General features: G+C 33.8%; 1 protein-coding gene across 1 annotated transcript in view; it reads right to left on the bottom strand.

Moving 5' to 3' along the window:
- The window catches only part of LOC145683031 (sphingomyelin phosphodiesterase-like), an 83,144-nt gene that overhangs the window by 7,118 nt on the left and 51,821 nt on the right, over positions 1-24,205 (bottom strand). The window contains exons 5-7 of the mRNA XM_081754388.1: positions 20,470-20,642; positions 12,407-12,601; positions 4,908-5,078 (exon numbers count right to left, since the gene is read on the bottom strand). Coding sequence (XP_081610514.1) covers positions 4,908-5,078; positions 12,407-12,601; positions 20,470-20,642 — 539 coding nt within the window. The remainder of the gene's footprint in view (positions 1-4,907; positions 5,079-12,406; positions 12,602-20,469; positions 20,643-24,205) is intronic.

The following is a 24,205-nucleotide window of genomic DNA, read 5'->3' as shown; positions in this document are numbered from 1 at the left end:
TCTTTAAATAAACAAATCTTTCACATTACCTTATCCACAACATATATAGCCCTACTTCTTAATAAGACCGAGCCCATAATACACACACACAATAATCATCTTTCAAAAATATGGATAAATCTATTCCACTCCCATCAACTTCAGACATATTTGTTAAACAAGTCTTTGAACATTAATTTAGTATTCACATGTTGGATATTCGTTTTTAATTTGTGTAGTATTACAAGTTAGAATTTAAAATTAATATTGAGATTTAAAGGATACTACAAACGATTAAGTTTATATTTGTTTAAAATTTTATGTCTGGTTGTACCTCTCGTTTCAGGTAAAAATCCTATCTTTTTTTTCTTTTCCCTGTGTTTTCTTCCTCAATAGAGTAAGAAGTAAATATGTCAACTTTGCTTTTTAAAACAACTAGAGCCTTGCAATTAATGTTTTTTTTTTTTTTTTTTTTTTGTAATAAGTTTAATATGTACTACTTAACATATAATTTATTTAATGATTTATATACTGATATTTTGATATGTATCCACATAAGAAAGTTCGAAGCGAAATCTTCACGTATGTTTCAACTTACTAATGTTTGGTAAACATTTATATCACGAATACGAGGGAGGATCAGAAACTAAGGTTACAAGGCTGATATTTCTGGAATTTCGTCTATTATAGAGGAATGTGCATTAACGTTAATACCTGGAGTTGGCAACTGGTCAGTTTTAGCCACCCACCGCATATGGCGTTAGTTGTAGGCAAACACAAATGGCGACTTGTTTGGAAGACTGATCTCGCGAAGAATTTCGCTCAGTTATTCGATTTCTGTGGACAAAACATGTAACTACAACTGAAATTCACCGGCAGCTCGTAGAAGTTTACGGAGAGACTGTAATGTCTCGTCAGCATGTCGCAGAGTAGTGTCGAAAGTTTGTGGCTGATAGAGAAAACATCACCAACGAAGAGGGCAGTGGCCGACCGAGCATGGTATCAACAGATTTGAACACGGCTCTCGTGAAGGAGCTGATTCAGGACAACAGGAGGACGTTACGACATCTAATGGAAGAATTGAGAGTGTCATACTTGAAAGAGCACCTTAAAGGCCATCGCTTCGCGTCAAACAAGGAGATGAAACACTTTGTGACAACGTGGCTGAATACGCAAGGACAGGATTTTTTATTTTTTTATTTTTATTATTTCTTTTTTTTTTTAGCAGGAGGGATTCTTCAAACTTATACCACGATGCAATAAGTGCCTCCAGCGATATGGAGACTAAGTCGAAGAATAACCTAATGTATGTACTATGTATATTGGTTGTATCGTAGTATGAAATAATATATACACGTTTGATTGCAGGCTTTGTAACCTTACTTTCCGATCACCCCTCGTAGAATCTCTAATTTATACAAATAAATTCTAATAGCATTAATGTATAATAAGAAAAGAAATGTACAAAGGCTCGATAGATGACATCGAAGTGAACAAAATTATATACTTGAGAGTAAATCTTCATGGGTAGTTTTAGAGAAAATCTGTAAAATCAAGTTTCCCCTCCTCTCCGTCGCTAAGAAATATGTATTCTTGGCCAACAAGGACAGATTAAAATACACGCTACCTATTAACGTAAAATTGATATTGAAATATAGCTCCATCAAGCCTTTCATTACCACAGTAGCAAGGTGACAATACATACTATGATTAATGAGCTATAATATCAATTATACCCTGTGGCGGCGGTTGGAAGTTAAAAGTGGGGGGGGGGGCAAGACATGATCTGAACAATTGTATATCAGTGTTAGATTTCCTGGTTGTTTCTACAACTGATGAAAGGTTGTATAACTAATAGGATATTATCTTTTTTCACTTAAAATACTGTATATCGTATTTCTATTTTATTAAGTAAATTCATAAGAGTAATACAGGTAGGTACTGCCCTTTATACTCTTAAACAACGAAAGTGTAAGCAGAGATTTGAGTTCTTGCTCATGAACATCTTAAAATTCTGTCTGGAAAATTGTGTGATCAGATTATTTAATAAATTTGCAAAACAAACAAATAGAAGGGATAAGGAATAATATTAATCGTAGTAATGAATAATGACACTTGTTTTGCAGAAGTTATATTGAAACTGGGAATTAATGAACAACTTATACTTTTAATTCCACACATGCCATTAAATGAATGTTTTACTTTTAGAAAATGAAATATAGTAAGTACCGCAAGCATATGCTATGACATTTAAAGAAATATGCAATTGCAATATTAATTGCTTTGAATTGCAATTAAAACACAATTCCTGTAGCTTTCTTAACTCCACGGGAAGACAAATAACCAATACGTACTCACGCAATGGCAAATATCATATGACACCATTTCTTAAGCCAGGTAAGTAAAAATGTATCAGGTGAAATCAGGGAGATGGCAGATTGGTCAAGAAAAGTCAGTGAAAAATAGATTTAGGTCCTTTGTTCAATTACTGAATTTATGAAATAGCGTTGATTTCTTTACTGTTACTATGTAAAATGTGGTTTACTGTTACTATGTTTTTAATGATGATACTGACGGAGTCAGTGTTCTCTGATATGGTTGTTGAAACTAATTTTCTGCGAGAAACACATCTAACTGCATCCTGGCATATTTGCTCAAAAGGGTAGACGCTGTTCTAGAAGAATTGCATGGTGCCAAGAGGATATCTGAACAAGTGGCTGAGAACGCGAAGAAATAGTTTCTCCAGCTCACAGTGAAAGCTCAGACTGAAGAACTTAAGGAACACTTGAATGAATGACAGAGCCAATGACAAAGATGGTATTGGACTTGATGAGTTTTTTTACTTAGTCTTAGGAAATGGGAAGAACTTCGTTGACTTATGGCCAGTTAGGAGTGTTTTATCTTCTTTCACGGAAACACATTTTTTGAAAGTGTTTTCACAATAAATACAATTCTCATTGTTGAGAACTTACAACAAGAATCTCTGGTGGCTCAACGGATCATATATGATTCTGTGATGAGAATAGGTGGATTATCAATAATTCAGTGAGAAGTTCAATGAGACAATATCAGGTGTATTTAGAAAAGAAAAGGGAAATAAATGCTGGAGACGAGAAGAGGAGAGAGAAACGAAAAAAAAACTGCGGAGGCAACAAGAAGGATATTCAGATCAATGAGAAGAAAACTGTGCGAGAAAGGATGAAAACAAATTTCTAAACGGGTTGCATTTAACAACTGCACCAGCAAAAATATGTGTTACATAATGTGTGTGTGTGTTTTTTTTAATAAATAGTAAAATCATGTATGAACTGTTTATTACTATAGGCAATATTATAATGCTGTGTAATTGGTATTATAATGTGTAAGCATATAATGTGTAATTTTTTTCATATCGTAAGTACTCTGTACACACTTTCGTTTGTAACTTTACATTTTGTGTAATAGGTAGGCCTAATCAGTATCGGCCTAATGCACATGTTTGTAAATTTACATTCCTTTGCAAAGAAAATTGAAAAAAGAAAGGAACAGAAGCGGAAGAGAACGTGGCCAACTATGGGGAGTGTGGAGGCTGGGGTTTCTTTCTATTTTCTATATTTTTAAGTTATCCAGGGGGGTCAGGGAAATCTGGAACTTTCGTCATGGAAAGTCAGGGAAAAGTCAGAGGTTTTTTTCTCCAAATTGTGTGGACACCCTGTTTACATTTCCAAATGAAACTATATAAATTAGGGCATCACGTCAAAAAAGTGGGGGGGGGGGGCAACTGCCCCCTCTTGCCCCCCTAATCGCCGCCCATGATTATACCTAAAAGTATATTTCATTATTAACCCTCTTTGGGATGAATTAAAGAATTTGAAGTACCGTAACTTAGTTTTATTTTTGATTTTTTTACTGATTTTTTTAAACATAAATTCAAACTATATTAGTGCAAATCACCAGGCTCCACTCATTTGAATGTGGTGTTCCAGTATGGGCTATATATGGGACAAGATGCGCGATGCTACCATACTAAGAGCTTTAATATCTGTGACAGATGTAAGAATGGACGAGATGGGTTATTGGCAAGAAGTTACTGATGAAAGACAGAGATGCAGAAGACTTAAATGCAGTTGGAAATTGCACGAATTGTTCACTTCATCTGTGTTCGATGAAACTACGAAATTGATTTTGTTGGATTATATTATTTTAGAGGTCATTGTTCCTTTAAAAGCACATATTTGTTTATCTAGTGCTAGACTTTTATCCACTGGAACTTTTCTTCCCTTTTCTTCCGTAAAATTCATGACAAAGTGCTGCAAGAGATGCATTTATTGCACAATATGCCCAATATGACACAAACACATTACGTCACTTCCTTATTCGGTTGTTGCAAATAATCACAACAAATTATTGCAAATTGAAACAAATAGTACGGTAACAATATAAATGTTGTTCCTCTTTGTCAGAAATTACCATTTCGTGAAAAAAAAAAAAAAAAAAAAAGACACCGGCCGTTGCCCAACAATCTCAGTTCCTTCTGGCACTGAAATGCTTTCTGCCCTCGACTTCACAGATTTACCACAATGTAATACAAGCAGTCAAGAACTGAACAACTGGTTCCTGGTGAATGGCAAAAACGATCTGCATTCGGAACAGGGTGCAATGTGTACACGTTGAAAATAGAATATCGGTATGTGTCAAAAATGGCACAATATGCGCTAGAGGGTTAAACTTTAAATATTTTTCAATTAATGTTCTCAGTATTGTGTGTACTTCTTAAAAAGTATAGACTAAACAAGGATAAAACTAGTTAGTAAACTTTAATAATTACAACAGAGATTATTATGAATCTAAATGGTACTTCTTAAATTATTCTACATGTATTTCAAGTATTTCATTTCCTCCTCTATATCTAAACAACGAAAACAATTATTTTATCTAAATTTATGTACCTGTCCATTAGCTTCCTAAACTCGTAGCTCCAGATCTTCCAACAATCGGATTTACCTGGAGGTACATGAGCTGCAATATGAACTTTTTCTCCATTTTTCTCTGATTCCAGAAGAACGTTGGCAAGCCAATGAAGATGCCCTGCGATGTCTGTGAAATTGTAGAGCAACCAACTGCAAAGAAAATGGCAAATGTTATTAATTAATGCAGTGAACAAGGTTGCCAAATAAATACTGAAAAATAAATGCTGAATACTGACTGTGAATGCTACAACATAATAGGACAGTATTTATATCTTTCTGTATGTACAAATATAAAGTTCACTTAAAAAAAATTGAAGAGAAACAATTTGGGTTTAGGAAAGGGGAATAAAAGATACTATTTCTTATTAAGAGTAATCGATGAGAGGTTTATAGGTAGAGCCGACTCTACCACATGTGCAACACATGCATTTGCACGAGGCGTCAAGTTTCGAGAGGCGGCAAAATCTGTCATAACTATATTATTTAAAATAAATATTTCTTGTTGGAAACAGACTTCATGATAATGGTAGCTAAATTTACTAAACTGACCTATTTCAATGCTACACTAATAAATGATGGTTAGGTCGCATTAGTTTAAGGTCACACGGACAGTGCTAAATCAAATGGTCAAACAAATCCCAGCATAAATTGCTTGATTGTTGTCAAATACAAGAACTCAATTCTCGAACAGTAGCAAACACCTGTTCCATTTAGTTATCACAAATGATTAGTTATCACAAATGATTTTCCGTTTAGTTTTGATATGAAAACTAGTTTTTTCTTTGTCACAAACAAATTTCTTATCATTGAAGGTGGAAACAAGTTTTTTTTTTCCTTTTAATTTCTTAACTGGTGTAAAAGGAAAATCAAGAAATAAAAGAGCTATATGCACTGGAATTGCAAACTGATATTTTGAAATTGAAGCTCGATATTTAATTTTATAGAAAGGATTACCATTTTTCCTCTGCAGGTGTGTTTGCTTTATCTTTCATTAACATAATAGATTATCATTTAAATAATAATAAAAAAAAAAGCAGACACAACGTGATTGTATTTGTAGTGTTTTGACCCTTCTGCGTGCAAGTGCACTTTCCCTCGCCTTTGTTGTTTATGATAGGGTAATATACTTAAAATCGTGGTTCTTAAGATTTATTCTTTCTGGAGAAAGGGAGATGGCAAATGATGCCATTGTACGGGGCAGCAAAATTTACTATGGCCGGCCCTGTTTATAGGAAAAGGCAAAGAAGTGTAAGTGGTGTTTGTAGATCTAGGGAAAGGCTTTTGACCCAGTGAACTGAGAAGTATTGATGCGAGTTTTAAAGAAGATTGGGTTAGAATGAAAGGATAGAAGACAATATACTCATATGTGAACAAATAAACAAAAGTTAAAATAGGGGAAATGTAAGAGATGAGAGTTTGATTAGAAGACAAGGACAGGAATTTACAAAGGCTTATATCTAGAAGTGATAATGAAGAATAATCTATATAATGAAAATGATATTTCGATAAAAGATATAACAACTATTAAATGGTTTGCACATTATATGGCTCTTGTTACAAAATCTAAAAAAAGACGTTAAAATTATGTTAGAAAACTTAAGGAATCTTCGAAGAATATGGGATGAAAGTAACGATACAAAGACAGAAGCAATGGTACTTAGAACCAAGCGGTTTGTATCAAATACAAAAGTAGAAAGGAAGAAAGTAAAATAGGTCACTAGTTTTCAGTACTAAAGTAATAGAATTACTGAAGACACAAAGTGCAAGGGTAAAATTAAAGCAAGGCTAGGAATGGCAAAAGAAAAATTTCAGAAGAAGAGAAGTCTATTTTCTCGGTCTTTAAATAGAGAGAGTTAAGAAAATGACTCGTAAAATGTTCAAGTATAGAGCATTGTGCTCTACGGAGCACAAATACGCTACAAACGAGGGTGTTGATTTAGAAACAAGTCAATACAAACCAACCACAACATTGTAACATGACGATAATTAATTGGTGGAGGAAAAAATATATTTAATTAATCATGATCATAACACTTTGTAAATTTATTCATATTTTAAATGGAAAATAAATGCAACTCCTAAACTGGTGCTTTAGGTCATTTACCTATCTTCAGAACAATTAAGGAAATCATGTAATAACATAAAACTATGTGCAGATATAACATTCCTTCTAATAAGGTATAATACAAACAAGCAATGTGTTGACCCAAAAACATTATTAAAGCTTCCTATTTCAAGCAACCAGAAAAATACTTGTAATTGTTTAAGGTAAGCGGAAAAACAATCAGGCCACCAAAACTAAGAAGAGAAGGTAGGTGGACTGAAATGGTAGAGTACTCGGAACAATGTGTGTGAGTATCTAAGAACTTCCCAGTCATCCTCCCTGAACGAATTTTGGTGAGTACAAAACTGGTCATGCTTTGATAAATGCATTGCTTATATATTTGACTATAACTGCAAATCTTTTTTATCATCAAAAATCTTGCTTCTTAATTATGTATGTTAAGACATTGTCTAAATGATAGCCTAATAAGTCACAGCATTAGTTTTAGATATATTAAATTAATCTGATGTCTCTAGTTTTATTTAATGAGTTAAGACTTTACCTAGTTGATGCATTACCTATAATTATCTGGGATTAATGGTTAGAATAGTCAAGAATACTAAGTATATTGGACGCAATGAGAGGATAGCTTCTAAGTGGACGATTACTAGGACTCTTGACCATACAATCTTGTTTAAGATACTCCGATAAGTAACCTGCATTTAGGGTAAGTGACCTGTCCCCTGTTGTGTTTCTCTCAGAAGGATGAGACTAACTATTAAGCTTATGGCACCATAATTGATTAACATACTGTATCTCTTGATAAAAAGGAATATCTCCACGACAAGAAAGAACGTAGTAAGTTTATTACATTGTAACCACTTATTAACTCAACCAGGAACCACGGATACAACTCAACAACTAAACTACCAAATATATAAAACTTATAAAACCACCTTAATACTTTTACAGTGTTCGTTAATTCGGACATTCTCTTAGTCAAGTTACCATTAATAAACAATATCAGAAAATTCTCGATAAATGATAAATTAAAACAAATTATCTGTAGTGCAAGTTCCTTTTTTACAATTAGCACATTTTTATCCTACTAAGTTAAACTCCTCTTATATTATATTCTAATTCCAACAGATGGATGGAAACCAACTACAGGTTTTTAAAGTGTGAGTTTGGGGAAGAAATAAGGGGAAAAAAGTAAAGCGGAAAAGCAATAGGAAAATGCTAGGAATAGAAGAGGTAAAAATAACAATATTGGACGTAATTAAAAGGAGGAAAAGGCGCTAATTGGATCATTATCTAAGAATAATATCTGATAGATAAGATGAAAAGCTTGAGGGAGAAAAGGTTACAGTTGGCTGATATCGTAGTGCATGAATGATTTCCAATTCTTGGCACGTAACCTACCAATGATGACAGAACAATTGTGATGATATTATGTAACATACTTCGTGCTCTGTTCACTGACGTACTTTCGGGCTATCAACCGGAGTTCCTAGCAGCAGCCATGAACACAGTGATCAAATTACACCGGTATTGCATATCGGATAAATAAAATACCAAAAATCACACCAGCTTTAATTTAAAAAAAAAAATGAGCTCTAATATATTATACTAAAGTATATCCACGGCAGAGTTATGTACAAACGAGATTATTGATAGTAATTTGCTTCCAACTCGACAACAAACTCGTAGTTTTTTGCAAGATATATTTCATTTCATTCATACTGCAATAGATCGTACGTCAAAAAAAAAAAAAAAAAAAAAAATTATGTTCAGTTTTTCATTATTTTGCAATGAAATTTGCCGGCAACAGCTTTCTAAAAGAAGTCGTAAATATTAGACCAGTACCAAGAGGAGTTATTTCCACACTGGCAATACAGCAAATGCCAAGGAACTTATTTGTTAACAGCAACATTTTATTTTCTGGAAACTTGACATAGGACATGTTGCAGCATCAAAGGCGATTTATCTTCTTTTATCTATTTTCTTCTATTTTACTCTATTGTTTTCTCTTTCCTTGATTAGTTATAATAATAATAATAATAATAATAATAATAATAATAATAATAATAATAATAATAATAATAATAATAATAATAATAATAATAATAATAATAATAATAATATACCAATCGAAAAATGATAATAGTAATTTTATTTTCTAATATTATCTTTCTTTTTCTTTATCATATATGTATACGCTAAAAGAACAAGAATAACGAATTTTTACTTTTTTTGTATTGTATGTACTTAATTTCAGGAATACCGAAATTTTTCAACCCAAATTAACGCCAGCAGCTTTAAACAGGCTATATTCAAAATGTATAATTTCATATCGCAGAATTTCTTTTTATTTTCGCTTGAGGTACCGCTGCAAAAATCTGGCTACTTTACTCTGGCACAGGCATGTGCAAGTTGAAGCAGGAGGTGGGTCAATACAGAGTACTTACAGGCGTCGAGGGCCCTACGTGACAATGTGTAACATTCTCACAAAAATTGAATAGCCATAGAAGAAACTTGTTCATCGTACACTAACATCACAGGAATACAAAAGCTGTTATATAATGGTAACAAATATATTTACTGTCGAAAAGCCCCCCAAAAAATATCATTTTAGTGAGAGACTTCATCTTTCATGTTCTGAATCAATCTGAAAAAGTTTTACACTGTGCGATAGAGGGTGGAAAAATTTTCAATATTTGGTCTAGGAATTAATTCGTGCGGGTGGACAAGTGATGGCGCAACGAACGGAGCGTCCCACAGTTCCGTGTATCCACACATGTGTTGCAAACCACTGTCATCGCGTATCGTTCGTAGTATAAGGCAGTGGATTAAAGCGTCAACAACACCAGTTTGTAGTTAAGTGAACATGGCGCAATTTGTGCCTGATAAAGTGTTTTTGCGGGGTGTCATGCTGCATTACTTTAACATGCAGAAAAGTGCGACTGAAAGTCATCGTATTTTGGTGGAAGTGTATGGTGACCATGCTCTAGCTGAGCGAGCGTGTCAGAAGTGGTTTGCACGGTTTAGAAGTGGTGATTTCGGCTTGGCAGAACAAGAGCGAGCTGGACAGCCAAAAAAATTTCAAGACGAAGAATTGACAGCATTGCTCGAGCAGGATTCGTGTCAAACGCAGGAACAACTTGCAGCAGCATTAGGCGTTGATCAAACAACAGTCTCCAAACGCTTGAAAGGCATGGGAATGATTCAAAAGATGTCACATTGGGTTCCACATGAATTGAAAGACAGAGACGTTGAAAGACGAAAAACCATTTGCGAATTGCTGCTTCAACGACAGAGCAGAAAGGGGTTTCTGCATCGAATTATTACGGGTGATGAGAAGTGGATCCATTACGAGAATCCTAAACGAAAAAAGGCCTGGGTGAAACCAGGTGAACCAGGTCCATCACAACCAAAATGAGATATTCACTGTGCAAAGGTTATGCTGTGCATATGGTGGGATATGAAAGGTGTGGTGTACTATGAGCTGCTGCAACCGGGTGAAACTATGAATGGAGAACGTTATCGACGACAGTTAATGCGTTTGAAGCAAGCTCTGGCCAGAACACGACCAGAATGGGAGAACAGACATGATAAACTTATTGTTCAACATGATAACGCTCGCCCACATGTCGCAAAACCGGTCAAAACCTATTTAGAAAATGTCGGATGGGAAGTTTTACCCACCCGCCGTATTCACCAGACGTTACTCCTTCGGACTACTACTTGTTCGTTTGCATGAACAACGATTTGATTGGACAGCGGTTTACTACTTCAGAAGATATCGAAACATGGGTCTCTGAGTGGATCGCTTCCAAGGATGAGGACTTCTTTCGCCACGGAATCCGTACATTGCCTGACAGATGGGCGAAAGTGATGGTTAGCGATGGACAATATTTTTCTTAAGGTATTTATGTATTTTGTGTTTGTACTACAGCTTCAATGTGTGCGTACCAACCGCACGAATTAATTCCTAGACCAAATACAATTTAAGATGTTACGTAATAAATGCATTTTCAATAACGTATCAGGCAGGCCGGAGTCGCCCCGGGGACCGGCTGTTGCATATGGCTACTCTAGCAAATTGTACGCTTTTTTTCTTTTTATTTTCGTTTTATCTCTCTTTTCTTTGGATATTTGGACAGGATTATAACGACCGAAAGCCCCATAGCCACAATTTAGTGTATTACTCCAAAGTTTTTCTCCCCTAATGTCATAATAAAGTCGCTCTTTTTACTGGACATGTACGTTAAAAATAATAGTAGCAATGCATTTGTTTCTCAAAAGCTATTCTCCATACAATCTCCATACAATAGAAGACAAATTTGACCAAAGTATACACTATCTAATAAATAATAGCGTTACAATTTCGGCAAAGTATCTTTGCCTTCATCAGACACATTATCTAAGGCAAAGATACTTTGCCGAAACTGTAATGCTATTATTTATTAGATAATAGGTGTTTTTGTTAGAATTTGTCTTTTATTTTATATTAGCTGATACGTCCGCACTTCGTACGGGTCAGATAAAATATCTATGTAAACAAACTGAACAACAAAGAAAAAAACTCTTACTTTACTGATAGATTTGACACTAATATCGATCATTTTGGATTATTTTTACGTGTCTTGGTATCCCCTCTTCCCGGTGACCCCCGGCTTACATACGATGGTAGCTGAATTTGAAAGTAATCGCTAATGGAAAAGCAGAGGCGGATCCAGGACGGACTTTTGGGAGGGCAGTGGGTTTAATACTGCTACTTAGAGCTGCTTTTAAGAGATCCAAGCTCTGGGATGGGTTATATATATATATATATATATAAAATAAGAAAGTTTCCTCTTCTGGGGGAGGAGCCATCTCCCCCTTGGGTCCGCCACTGAATGGAAATGTCACCATTGATCTCAGAGACCGCGAAGACTATGAATTTGACACTAATATCGGTCATTTTCTACTACTTTTAAACGTCACCCCCTGAGACACCCCTTCTGGTTCGAATTAAAAAAAAGACGCGGCCTGGACCAAGGTACCCGTGAACAAATTTTGATATCTCTCAGTCTACTAGCCTGGTCCCCAGGCCGCACACAGACTGACAGACAGACATACACACAAACAAGCTCTTTATTTCACTTATAGTATTAGACAAGAAGTTCCAAAGAAGAATGAGTAGAATGAGTAGTATTCATACAGAAGTAAATCCTATCCTCCATATTTGATGTATTATAACCTTTATTTTTATTTTAATAATTGATATATTTTTAATTATAACTGAAACTCAGATAGTACCTCTGAGCATATCTCTTTCCATTAAGTCATCATACGGCTCTCGTGGGATACGTACTTATATTTTAAGCCTTTAACTTTGCTTACTTATGTCTTAAAACTGGTGTGAATATAATGTATTTAGTTGAAAACTTACAGGTTGTAAGTGTAGCAGTAGTTAGTGTTGAGACCAATGAACCGAAGTCCTGGCTTTATTAGTGTCGTGTAGAATCCTGCATATCTAATAGATTCTATCGCATCCTCTGGCAACCAGATGGACCACATATCAGCCACAGCATCATATAACCAGTTCGTTGTGATATTCGGTTCTGTGATTTCAGGGGGAGAAAATCTAAATAAAACAACGAAAGTAATTACGAAAACGATAAATTAAAATAAATAAAAATAAACAATAATAAAGAAAGAAAGAATATAAATAGGATATTCTATTACCTGACCAGCGAACGACTGCGGGCGGCAGGTTTCGGAACTAAAATACAAACAACAGTGTTTCTAGCCGGATTACTTATAATTAATCTGTCACAGTTATGTTTGTCCTGTTCGTAATAAACCACTTCAAGCATATGTTCAAGGTAAGAGAAACACAGTTTAAAAATTTATAGAAATTATTTCCAGAACACTTTAAGGGACTGAAAAAAAAAAAAAAAAAAAAAAAAAAAGCATATTAATTTGGCAATAACTTGCGAATAAACTAACCTCAGTGTTGTACAGAGAAACGCTGAGAACTTCGTAGCATTCGAGTGTAATGAATTCCTACTTCTCCTATTAACAAAACCTCGTAGTTCATCTTTGTGAATCAGTTGTACTTTGACAACTGTGCCTTCATTGTTTAAAGCAAGTTCTATTGAGTAGTTTTGAGATAAGACGTCTTCGAAATTGCGACCAAGTTGGACCATGTGATCTCCGATCGATTGTCTAAGCAGTATCTTGAGAAACAAAATTCTTTTGCATTGAGATCATTTCTGGATGTGCTGCAGAAGTCCGGTCAGAGAGAAACTGATAATCTTTCACCGTCACACTCGTAACCGCCTCCGAAAAAGACTTGGATCCACCCCTGATTGAGATGGTATATAAAGATAAATTTCTCTGATGTCTAACCTGTCATTATTTAGCATGGTTTTGTCATTTAAAAAATCCAGTATTTCTGCCATATTTTGAAAACTTTATTTAAAAGAAATATACCCAGTGTTACATTGGAGACGATAGGGGAGTGATTAAAGTTAAAGTGGGGTGCCTGGCAATTGAAGGTTCCTTGTCCTTCCAAGCAGTTGAACTCCAGTGAAATTCAGAAAAAAATAAATTGCGTATTAAAAAAGAAATAAAAAATATATTTTCAGGGTAACTATTGCAGACATTATGTTGTTATAAAATTAGTACTACTTCTGAAACTGATTAGAGTGAATAGATATGTATTTGAATAACAAAACCACTTGCATAAGTTTTTCTTTCACTGTTATCTCATTGCTCAAAGATACCAGTGATGAAACAATTGGCGGAAATCACGCAGACGCTTCTTAACATCAATTCATGAAGAATAAGGTGAGTGCCAATGTTAGGTACCTAAGATCAGTATTAGAAAAAAAGAAAAAAAAAAGAAAAGAAAAGAAAAAAGAAAAAGCCATCCAACCTCTTGCAACCATACGTAGCACATTTTAGTACTTAGACTTGAAATAAAAATGCAGCTGTTTAAAGATGATTGCCTTTGTCTTTGAATTTCATATGTGGACAACAATATAGGGCTTTTCATATGGAGGAGGGGGAGGGGCAGGTTTTATTAAACAAGACCATACATCTGATATGTTTGAACTATATGCAACTTGTGCTTACGGGCTAAACTAAGTCCTCTGAAGCCAATCGAGAAATGATTATGTATTACAGACACAAAGGTAACACTAGGCTCCCAAGTTTTAAAATTATATTGTGTATGAAAACAGATGGTAGAATTAACTCTTTGTCACCTGAGACATAGAGTCTGGAAGAAATTCAGGGAGGGGGGGATTTCTGTATTCGTAAATAAAAGTTGTTAGTTTATTATGTGTTGAAGCAGTGATACTTACGCTTACATTACCTACACATTGATGTTTTATCAATACTTTCATTCCACATTTACCAAAAGGCTGGATTACGATAATAATCCTAAAAGAAAGATGCACTGTAATCAGATTTTACAAGTCAATCCCGAAGGGCAAGCTATCAAATCCCATAGCCCTTTTAAAAAAATGAAGGAAAATTTTCTTCTTCACCTCCTTTTCCCCCAAAGAGTTCACATTCATCGAATAAATGAAATGAAATTTCTTTAGTTTGACGTCCAATCATTATGCTCTTTATGCTAGAGGAGACAAATGGTTAATGAAAGTGAAAAGTCGTAAAATTAATTTTTGAGCTCTCACTGGATTTCAACTCAGAACCACGTACAACGAAGCACATGCGCTAGCCAATAGACCAACGGAGAGGATTTCCGCAGTTCTCAACTAGAAACGTATCGGAATTCTTCCTTGGCTGAAACTCGAGAAAATAATTTATTTGTCAACCGATAAACATACATTTAAAACAAACTAAAGCATCGCGAGCCTTAACTTGATTTAAACTTACAGTTATAAGGTTAATGCGCAAGTCTCTAAACCATCAACCCTTAATTTATCTTTTAGTCATTGGCATCATTATTCCTGCGTTTTACATGTTCCTGTCTTATAACGAAATCAAATAAAACGTAATTAATTTTTATACAATCTGCTTAATAGTAGAAACTCACTTGCGTGCTACGTTGTTCTTAAATTGTAAATTTCCATGCATATTTCATTATATACAATACATTTGCATTACTGCAGGAATAACCATTCCTGCATTCAATAACAACTATTTAATTTATGGCGTTCTTTATTAAGCAAAACAGATTAGGTTACTTATAGCATATAAACTGCAACTTTTAGAAACCGTTGGATACACTGCAGAGTGACGCTCTCCGTTCCCCTGTCCCACCGTGCTTACCTAGAAACTGATGTAAACACAACACCAGCGCTCTCCTCGAAAAACCGCACTAATATCCTGGTCAGGTAATAACTGATAAATAACTTTTATTTACAAAATACGTTTTAAAATATCTTCAGAGATTTTTCTCATAATTTACACAGATTAGGAGAGTGTTAATTCATTTCGCCTATATTTTTTTTCACGTTTTTCAAAATACTCCAAAAGCTAAGCTGAGTGCAATGTTCTAGTACTTATGAATTACTGCTAAATAAACTTATGGAACGTACAAGATTCATTATGTAGCGCAACTTTTACCATTACAGATAGGGAGATCACTTCTGCTGTTTAGATTTCAGAAAAAAAAAATAACTTCCGAAGATCATTCTTGAAGTTTACCTCCGTATTTAATTAAGATAAAAAAAACTTTCAAAGGTCATTATGATACCTTTCAGCTAAGCTCAACTAGGTATACTGTATGTATCTAAATTTTAAAAGGATGGACCTTGCAGACCTACAGCTTCTCAAAATATTAGGAAAAGAGTTTTTTTTTTTAATGTAACTTCATCCCTTTTGATTCCGGAACTATTACTCAAATGATTAATACTTTTCTGACCAGAGTATATACTTATTTATTAAAATTAATAGTTTCAATAACTTAACATTATCTTCATCAGACGTTAACTGGCAGAAGTTTAATTCATGTGGCGAATAATAACAAATATAATTATGAAAGGATATAATAATAATAATAATAGTAAAGATACGTCAAACAATGACCTTTTACTCTCAGAAAGATAGAACATATCCCTGCAGATATAATTTTTATTCATTTAGAAGACAACACGCTATGTACTATAGAGTGAAATTTCTCTTCACTTTCTCGTCTTTGCCAATTTGCAACATAAAGATACAATACACGTTACTTGCTCTTTTAGAAACTGAAATATTAGAAATATGAATCTGTTATAATTTTAGCAACGTAATCCTGTCTTTCTTGAAAATTAGAAGTACACTTTAATCTTTCATCTTTTTCCAAGGTTTATGCTTATACAATTGCTATTAGAATTCAAATACCATATAGGTCCAATTATACAGTACGATATTTTTAGTATAAAAACAGTTTCATGGAAAACATGCTCATATTACAATCACAGCCTAGCCCTTTCCACTTGAAAATTAAAAAGTTTATTTCATTACTTGTAATTAGAGACCGGATGTTTAGGCACTAAAAACCTGGAAAATAGGCAGGCAAATAGGCACTAAAAATTTAAAAAATAGGCAGTAAAATAGGCACTAAAATGTATCTCCAAATAATGAAGATAAATACTTAATACCATTAAAAAATAGATTCAAGTCATAGATAATGTTCAAAGAACATAGAAACATACTTGTTTGTTAATATCTTCTTTTATTGTATATATAAAAACGAAACTTGTTATGCATTCCATATATACTGGGTGAACCTCAAAGATTAGCACATACTTTAGGAGGTGATTCGTGACATCAAAAGAAGACAAAAAGTCCTCTTGCATGTTGCGGAATTCCGCGTTGTGTACGAGTGTCAGGGGGGCCAACTTGAAATCGAAAATCGAATTCTGACGATTGGAACGAGACATAAAGGTGTGCACATACTTCGGGAGGTGATTCGTGACATTCAAGAGGACTTTTTGTTTTCTTTTCATGTCACGAACCACCTCTCGAAGTATGTGCACATCTGTCTGTTCCGTTCCAATTGTCAAGATTCGATTCTCGATTCCAAGTTGGCACCACTGTCACTTGTACACGACACAGAATTCGACAAAATACAACAGGACCTTTTGTCTTCTTTTGATATCATTAATCACCTCCCGAAGTATGTGCATATCTTTGAGGTTCGCCCTGTATATATATTGTAGCGTACCACGTGCTGTGTTTACAAACACCTAATATACGTATATATATATATATATATATATATATATATATGTATTATTATGTTGTATAAATTATATATTTTCCCAATGAAGGCTTATTTTGAAGAAAATGCATAGAATAGGCAACATTAGGCACTAAAGCAATTATTTAGGCAGTAAAGGTCGAAATAGGCAAAATAGGAAAAATAAAATTGGCTTAAATCGAAATTTTTAACCCCCTATAAACTTTAAAACGTTATTTTTGATAATATCTTTAATATTAAATAATAGGCATTTTGCCTAACATCCGGACTCTACTTGTAACAAACTGTACTATCTGCATCACTGTCCTGAAACAGCGCCATGTTGTTGCGTGACTTGTCAAGGTCAGACGTATATAGAAAATAGGAAATGGTAATGCGTTATGTTATAGTTTGATTTGAGTGACACCTAAATTTTGCTATTAATGTATTTTCACCACGCTTCCAAGGGGTATTCAGGTCGATCTGAGTATACTCTCCGTAACCAGCAGTAAAAAAAGGCAGCAATAAAAGCTGGGATTGAAATCTTGAAAAGAGTTTTAAATTGGTAAGTTTTCCATTATATGGTAAAATACTTTCATAGTAGCCTACGTCTAATATTTTATTTTGGGTATTTTTACTTTTCCATAAAATGAACTTAAAAACTTAGCGTCATATTATATTCAAGGTTGTACTACATTGTAGCGTATACAGTAATCAAATAATTAAACAATACTCCTTCTAATATTTAAGTAAACAAAATCAAATAAATTTTGCTTTTGTAGTAGTTTTTGTGGCGGTACGCAACAGGAACGTTTTTCTTTTTCTTTTTTTTTTCACATCTGGGAACCCAAGCGAAGAAGTTGAATCCCAGTTTCAAGAATTGTTACCTGGGATACAGACGATACTTAAAAATGAATTATCTCTCTTGGGATCACTCCTCCTTGAGGATGGATATGAGAAAACTTTTGATGAGCGTTTAAATAGATTAAAAGTAGTAAATCAGGGTCTGAAGACTTTACCAGCGCATATCGCCTTTTTTCTACTTAAGAATTGCCTGGGAATACCGAAACTCGTCTATTTTTTACGCACCACTCCCACATGGTTCATGTCTTCCAAGGTACTTTAGCTTGATAATTGCTTGAAATATGCACTACGGTCAATCATCAATTATTATTTGAATGAAAATCAATGGACTCAAGCAAGCTTACCAATTCGCTTAGGATGTTTAAGTGTAAGGAGAGTCTAAGATTTAAGTCTTCCACCTTTCCTGTCCTCGTGTTTTGAATTGAAGTCACTTGTCTCCAACATATTAAACATTCCAGTTGACAAAATGGAAATTCATCACCTGACGGAGGGATTGAAGATATGAAATGGTAGATACAATAATGAAACTCCCGTTGTGTCGGGCTTACAACAGAATTGGAATAAAATTATATTAATAGCAATAATTTGATAAAAAAAAACGTCCCTGAAAGTATATCTGATATTGCCCATTTTAAATTCTTACAAACAGGCTACAGGCCTGTCAAAAAAATATTGGAACTTTCTTGGACAACAACACGTTTCAAATTTGTGTCACTCTACGTCTCAGCTTAAATATCTGTCACAGTTTCAAATGGACATGTCATGAGCAGATTGATGAAAAAGTTTACATGCATTAAGCTGTTCTAGGAGTGGAGGTCGAATTTCTCGTCATGGACAGCTTAATAATATAATAAGACGAGCTCTTGCAAGTATTGATGTCCCAAGTGTTTTAGAACCATCTGGAATGTCCCGAGATGATGGGAAACGACCAGATGGAGTGACATTAACCCCTTGGAAAATGGGGCAACGACTGGTATGGGACATCACATGTGTTGACACATTTGCACCTTCTCATTTAGCTTCATCATGTAAAGAGGCAGGAAATGCTGCTAAAACAGTCAGTAAGCAAAAACACAAGAAATATTCCAAATTAAAAGAATATCATATGTTCATCGCCTTTGCTACTGAAACCATGGAAGTCTTCAGCCAAGAAGCTAGAGAATTCATAAAGGAAATCGAATTGAAATGAAATCTCAAGACGGGAGATCTGAGAAGTGCACAGTTTTTATTTCAGCGCATTAGTTTAGCAATACAGCGAGGTAATGCAGCCAACATTTTAAGTTCCTTCCCTTCTTCTAAAATGGAGAAAAAAAAATGAACCAGAATTTATGAACACTTTGGACTGAAAAATTTGTAAAGTAAGTTCTGTCAACTCCTTAATATTTCTCATGTTACTTTCAAAGATATTGAAGATAGACTTACTTTTGCTGTTCTCAGTTATTAAGTTAACTTGTTCTACACAATTTTGTTTTTAATTTTCATTTATTCGAATATTAACTCAAAATTAGATTTGAATCGAATATGTAACGGTTTTTTAACCTCCTTATTATTGAAAATATCAACAATATCAACACATGTACGTATAGTAGTTATGTTATCTTCCTTAATCATTGTTGTATAAAGAATATTTTTAATTGTTGATAAAAAAATATTTAAAAAAATTTAAAAAATACTGTTTCGTTTTAAATTTTTAGTATAACTGCTTTTCTATCATCATTATTTTCACTTTTATTATTGTTATTATTGAAACTGTTACGATTTATTTTAATTTTAATAAATAAGTGTATACTCTGGTCAGAAAAGTATTAATTATTTAAGCAATAATTCCACAGTGAAGATGGATGAAGCAAAATCTTGTAAGTTCCACTATGTTATCCTAATAATAGTGCGGGCATGTATCTAATCGAAACCTATTGCACCACAAGGCAAGAATACTAACAAAAAAGCCACGAGTATAATCAAATATTCATTTTTGTATATATGTTTTTACAATAATATATTGTGTTTTATAGGTAAATGTTTAGCAGGAGTCCAGAAGTACGTAAACTGCATTATTTACAGGAGAAATGGGATGCAAGTACTTACAGACTTAGCATAACCTAACCAAATCTAACCTAACCTAAACTAACCTGAGCTAACCTAAACTAACCTAATAATAATAGAAATAAGTGAAATTCTATTATTTTTTTCGAAAATTATGCTGGACCTCTACACTAACATAATCTAACGTAAACTAACCAAACCTAACCTAACTTATCCTAACCTAAACTGACCTAATCTAACCTAAACTAACCTAATGTGAACGAAAACTAGCGAAATTGTAACCTTTTTTAGAAAAAATAGCTGGACCCCTTCTGCTAAACATTGTCCGTTTTATAATATAGCAATGAAATATTAATTTCTCTTATGAAGAAAAAAATTGCAAAAAGTAATAAGGTAAATATACTTACATGTTAACGGGACTAGGTTCGTGATTTCCTAAAACAGGGAAGACAGGAATTCCTGTAAACACTCTCTTAATTTCGTCGTAAATGAATTTAATGCTTTCTAAGTTATCTTCTTTTGACGTTTCCCATACTCCATGATCAATGAGATCTCCAGTCACAATAAGGTAGGACATATCCTTTTAGAGAGAAAGTAATAGTAGTTAATTATCAAATAGAATTTACATTGTAACACACTTGTTCTACTATTACAGAAAAAAAAAGTAAAAGGTGACATGAACATATATATATATATATATATATATATATATATATATATATATTAATGTTATCTACGGGAATAGTGGTGACGATCTTTAATAATATTTCGACAAGTGTGTCAGTTTTCATTCATTAGAACAGTTAGGGAGATCTAGCATATTAGAAGAACAGTTACAAGAGAAATATTTTCAAATCTTTACTCCAAGCTATTGGACAAATCGAAGATCATTTTGTGAATATTGCAGTATACTCTGTGCCTTTCTCAATTTCTGACATAAAAAAAAAAAAAGTTTCTAGTTTTCTCTTTTACAATGGCTATGCGCTTTAGGCTAAAGGAAACGGATGATCAGTGAGAGTAGTGATTATAAAAGAGCTGGTGGAATGAGAATGCGGGAGAATCCTTAGATAACTCACGACCATGAAGTCACACACTACAAATTAATATAGCCTGGAATCGAACCGATCTGTCATAACTGTATTATTTAAAATAAATATTTCTTGTTGGAAACAGACTTCATGATGATGGTAGTTACATTTATTAAGCTGACCTTCTCTTTGAATACTACATTCATAAATCATTTTAGGTCGCATTAGTTTAGACTCACACAGAGAGTGCTAAAGCAAAGGATCAAACAAATCCCAGCATGAATTGCTTGATTGTTATCAAATATAAGAACTCAATTCTCGAACAGTAGCAAACACTGTTCCATTTAGTTAGTTATCACAGTTTTGATATGGAAACTAGTCTTGTCTTTGTCAGAAAAATGTTCCTTATCATTGAAGACGGAAACATTTTTTTTTTAATTTTTTAAACATATGTAGAAGGAAAATCAAGAAATAAGAACAGAGCTAATTGCACTGCAATTGCAAACTGATATATTGAGATTGAAGGTCGATATTGAATTCTACAAAATCTATCTATCTATCTATCTATCTATCTATCTATCTATCTATCTATATCCTCTACAGATATCTTTGCTTTATCTTTCACTAACATAATAGATTAAAGAAAAATACAGACACAATGAAATTATACTTGCAGTGTTTAGACTTTTCTGAGTGGGAGTGCAGTTTCCCTCCCTTTCGTTGTTCATGATGGTTTAACATACTTAAAATCGTGGCTTTTAAGATTTCTTCTTTCTGGAGATCTGTTCTGGTTTAGATCTGTTCTTCCTAACTTTTCCGTTAAAGGCGCCAAATAAAATACAAATAAAATAGCAGCGGCGGCTGGTACTATATGTTGCATGGTTGTGCAACCGGATATTTTTTAATACTAAAACTATTTTTAAGTATTAAAGTAGTGTATCAGTAAAAAATAAACCTCTGCTCTTGAGCACAAAACAGTATTGATGCATTTCTGAAAAAAGTCAATTAAAAAACGGAAAGAAAGAGAGAGATTTACATTTCCGGTGGCAGCGAACGTTGCCACTGGAAGCAGTAACATTGAGCATATGGCAGCGAGCTCCTATCTCTTAACATGGGGAAGTGGATTTATTCTTGCATCGCTCCTATCTTCCCGTATTGGTCTCATGCGGTTGCCTTTTTTCCGCAACTGGTCAGCTTCTGTAATAGTTACGAATTCCTCCGCTTAGCAGCGCTTGACTCAATTGATAGGGTGAGCGAGATACAGACGCCTGGAAGAAAGAAGTTATTCACAAAACATAAACTCGCAAAGAACAAATATAAGTCTGGTGGTAGCAGGGACGGATCCAGGCTGAAAGTTTGGGGGGCGGTCGTTCGAAGTCAATAGATTTTATTTAACATTTATAATACAAAGGTGAAAATTCTTGGGATAAGATTTATTTTTTAAAAAATCCTATTCTGGGGGGATCGAGTCTCGAAGAAGAAAATCTCTTACTACTGGTCTAATTCCTAGCTCTGTGTCTTTCGTGCACATGATTCTGTTTCGATTTCCGGCGGAGAGCATAAATTAATATCAAATCATTCACTTCCAATACTCATCTGTCTTCTTTAGCCTAATTTGCTGGAATATTAAACAACTTTATTATTATTATTATTATTATTATTATTATTATTATTATTATTTTCATTTTCGAAGGAAAACATCTTAGATTTCATGCTTCTTTACAGACAAAAATACGTGGTTTCTGAAAATGGACTTTTTGTACCGTATATTTATACAAAGAAATGCTAACAAAATGCATATTGTCGGAGGAGAGAGGTGTTTCTGGACCCTAAAGAAAATAAAGCGGAAAATATTTGCGGTAGCGATGCTTTCTATTCAGAGAAACTTGGCGAGCAGCATTTCAGATTTCAATAAAGTCATAGAAAAATTTGAAGCCTAAAAGATGGAAGAAAGACCTTCCATTCTAAAATAATGCATAGTTTATATAATTAAATACTTTTGTTTAACTGCGTGCATGCAATTTTCTTGCTTTTTTTCTTCTTTTCGGATTAACGCCATCATTCATGGTTTATAGCACATACTGTATATTCGATTTATCTCGTGTTAAATAACATGAGTGTAGAGGTTTTGTATATAAATAGTGTATAAACGTACATTGATAGTGGTTGTTTGAAAAAAAGGAAATAGCTTATATATTAAATCAATATTAGAGAAATAATTTAATCAATAATATACAAATAGAGCTTAAAAGACTTTCCTCTTCATATTTCCTGAATATTTTTTGGATAAGAATCAAGAATGCTGGGGGAGGGGAACACTTGCGCGTACCTACATACCTTTATATTGCAACATTGCAACCGGTGCTTGTACAGACTACAAGCCGCTACTGTAAAATAGTGTGCCATCTATTACAGTAATGCTTAATTAACTGATGTTGCTTACCTGTATATTTGCAATCTAAATATCTTTGTAGTAACTTAATTAATATTTTACAGTTAAACGACGAACTACAATTAAAATCATGTGAAAAAAATATTTTGTCGACATCAAGTTTACATGTTGCTGAACAGAATTTCAAAGCTCTAGTTGGTATGGAAGTGAGTGAAATTTAAGTAGCAAGGTTTGACTCCAACAAATAAACAAATTGAAAAGAAACTTAACAAGAATATTGTAAAAAATAATTCTCTGAGCTCTTTCACTAAAATTATTTATGAGCTAGGGAGGGAAAGAAATAGGGGAATAGAGAGCAAAAACAGAATTCTCTTAGCTCTTTCATTAAAATCATTTATGAGCTAGGGAAGGAAAGAAATAGGGGGAATAGAGGGCAAAAACAGAATTCCCTGAGCTCTTTCATTAAAATCTTTTATGAGCTAGGAAGGGAAAGAAATAGGGAAATAGAGAGCAAAATCAAAATTCTCTGAGCTCTTTCATTAAAATCTTTTATGAGCTAGGAAAGGAAAGAAAGAGGGGAACAGAGAGCAAAAACAGAATGCTTTGAGTTCTTTCACTTAAATTATCATGAGCTATGGAGAGAAAGAAATAGAAGGAATAGAGAGCAAAAACAGAATTGTTTGACCTCTTTCATTAAAATCGTTTATGAGCTAGGGAGGGGAA

The sequence above is a fragment of the Thermobia domestica genome, chromosome 4 (genome assembly GCF_964235325.1).
Source record: "Thermobia domestica chromosome 4, izTheDome1.hap1.1, whole genome shotgun sequence".
In the NCBI taxonomy this organism is placed as follows: Eukaryota; Metazoa; Arthropoda; class Insecta; order Zygentoma; family Lepismatidae; genus Thermobia; species Thermobia domestica.
The sequence above is the reverse complement of the archived record's forward strand: the minus strand, read 5'-3'. Positions and strand labels throughout refer to the sequence as shown.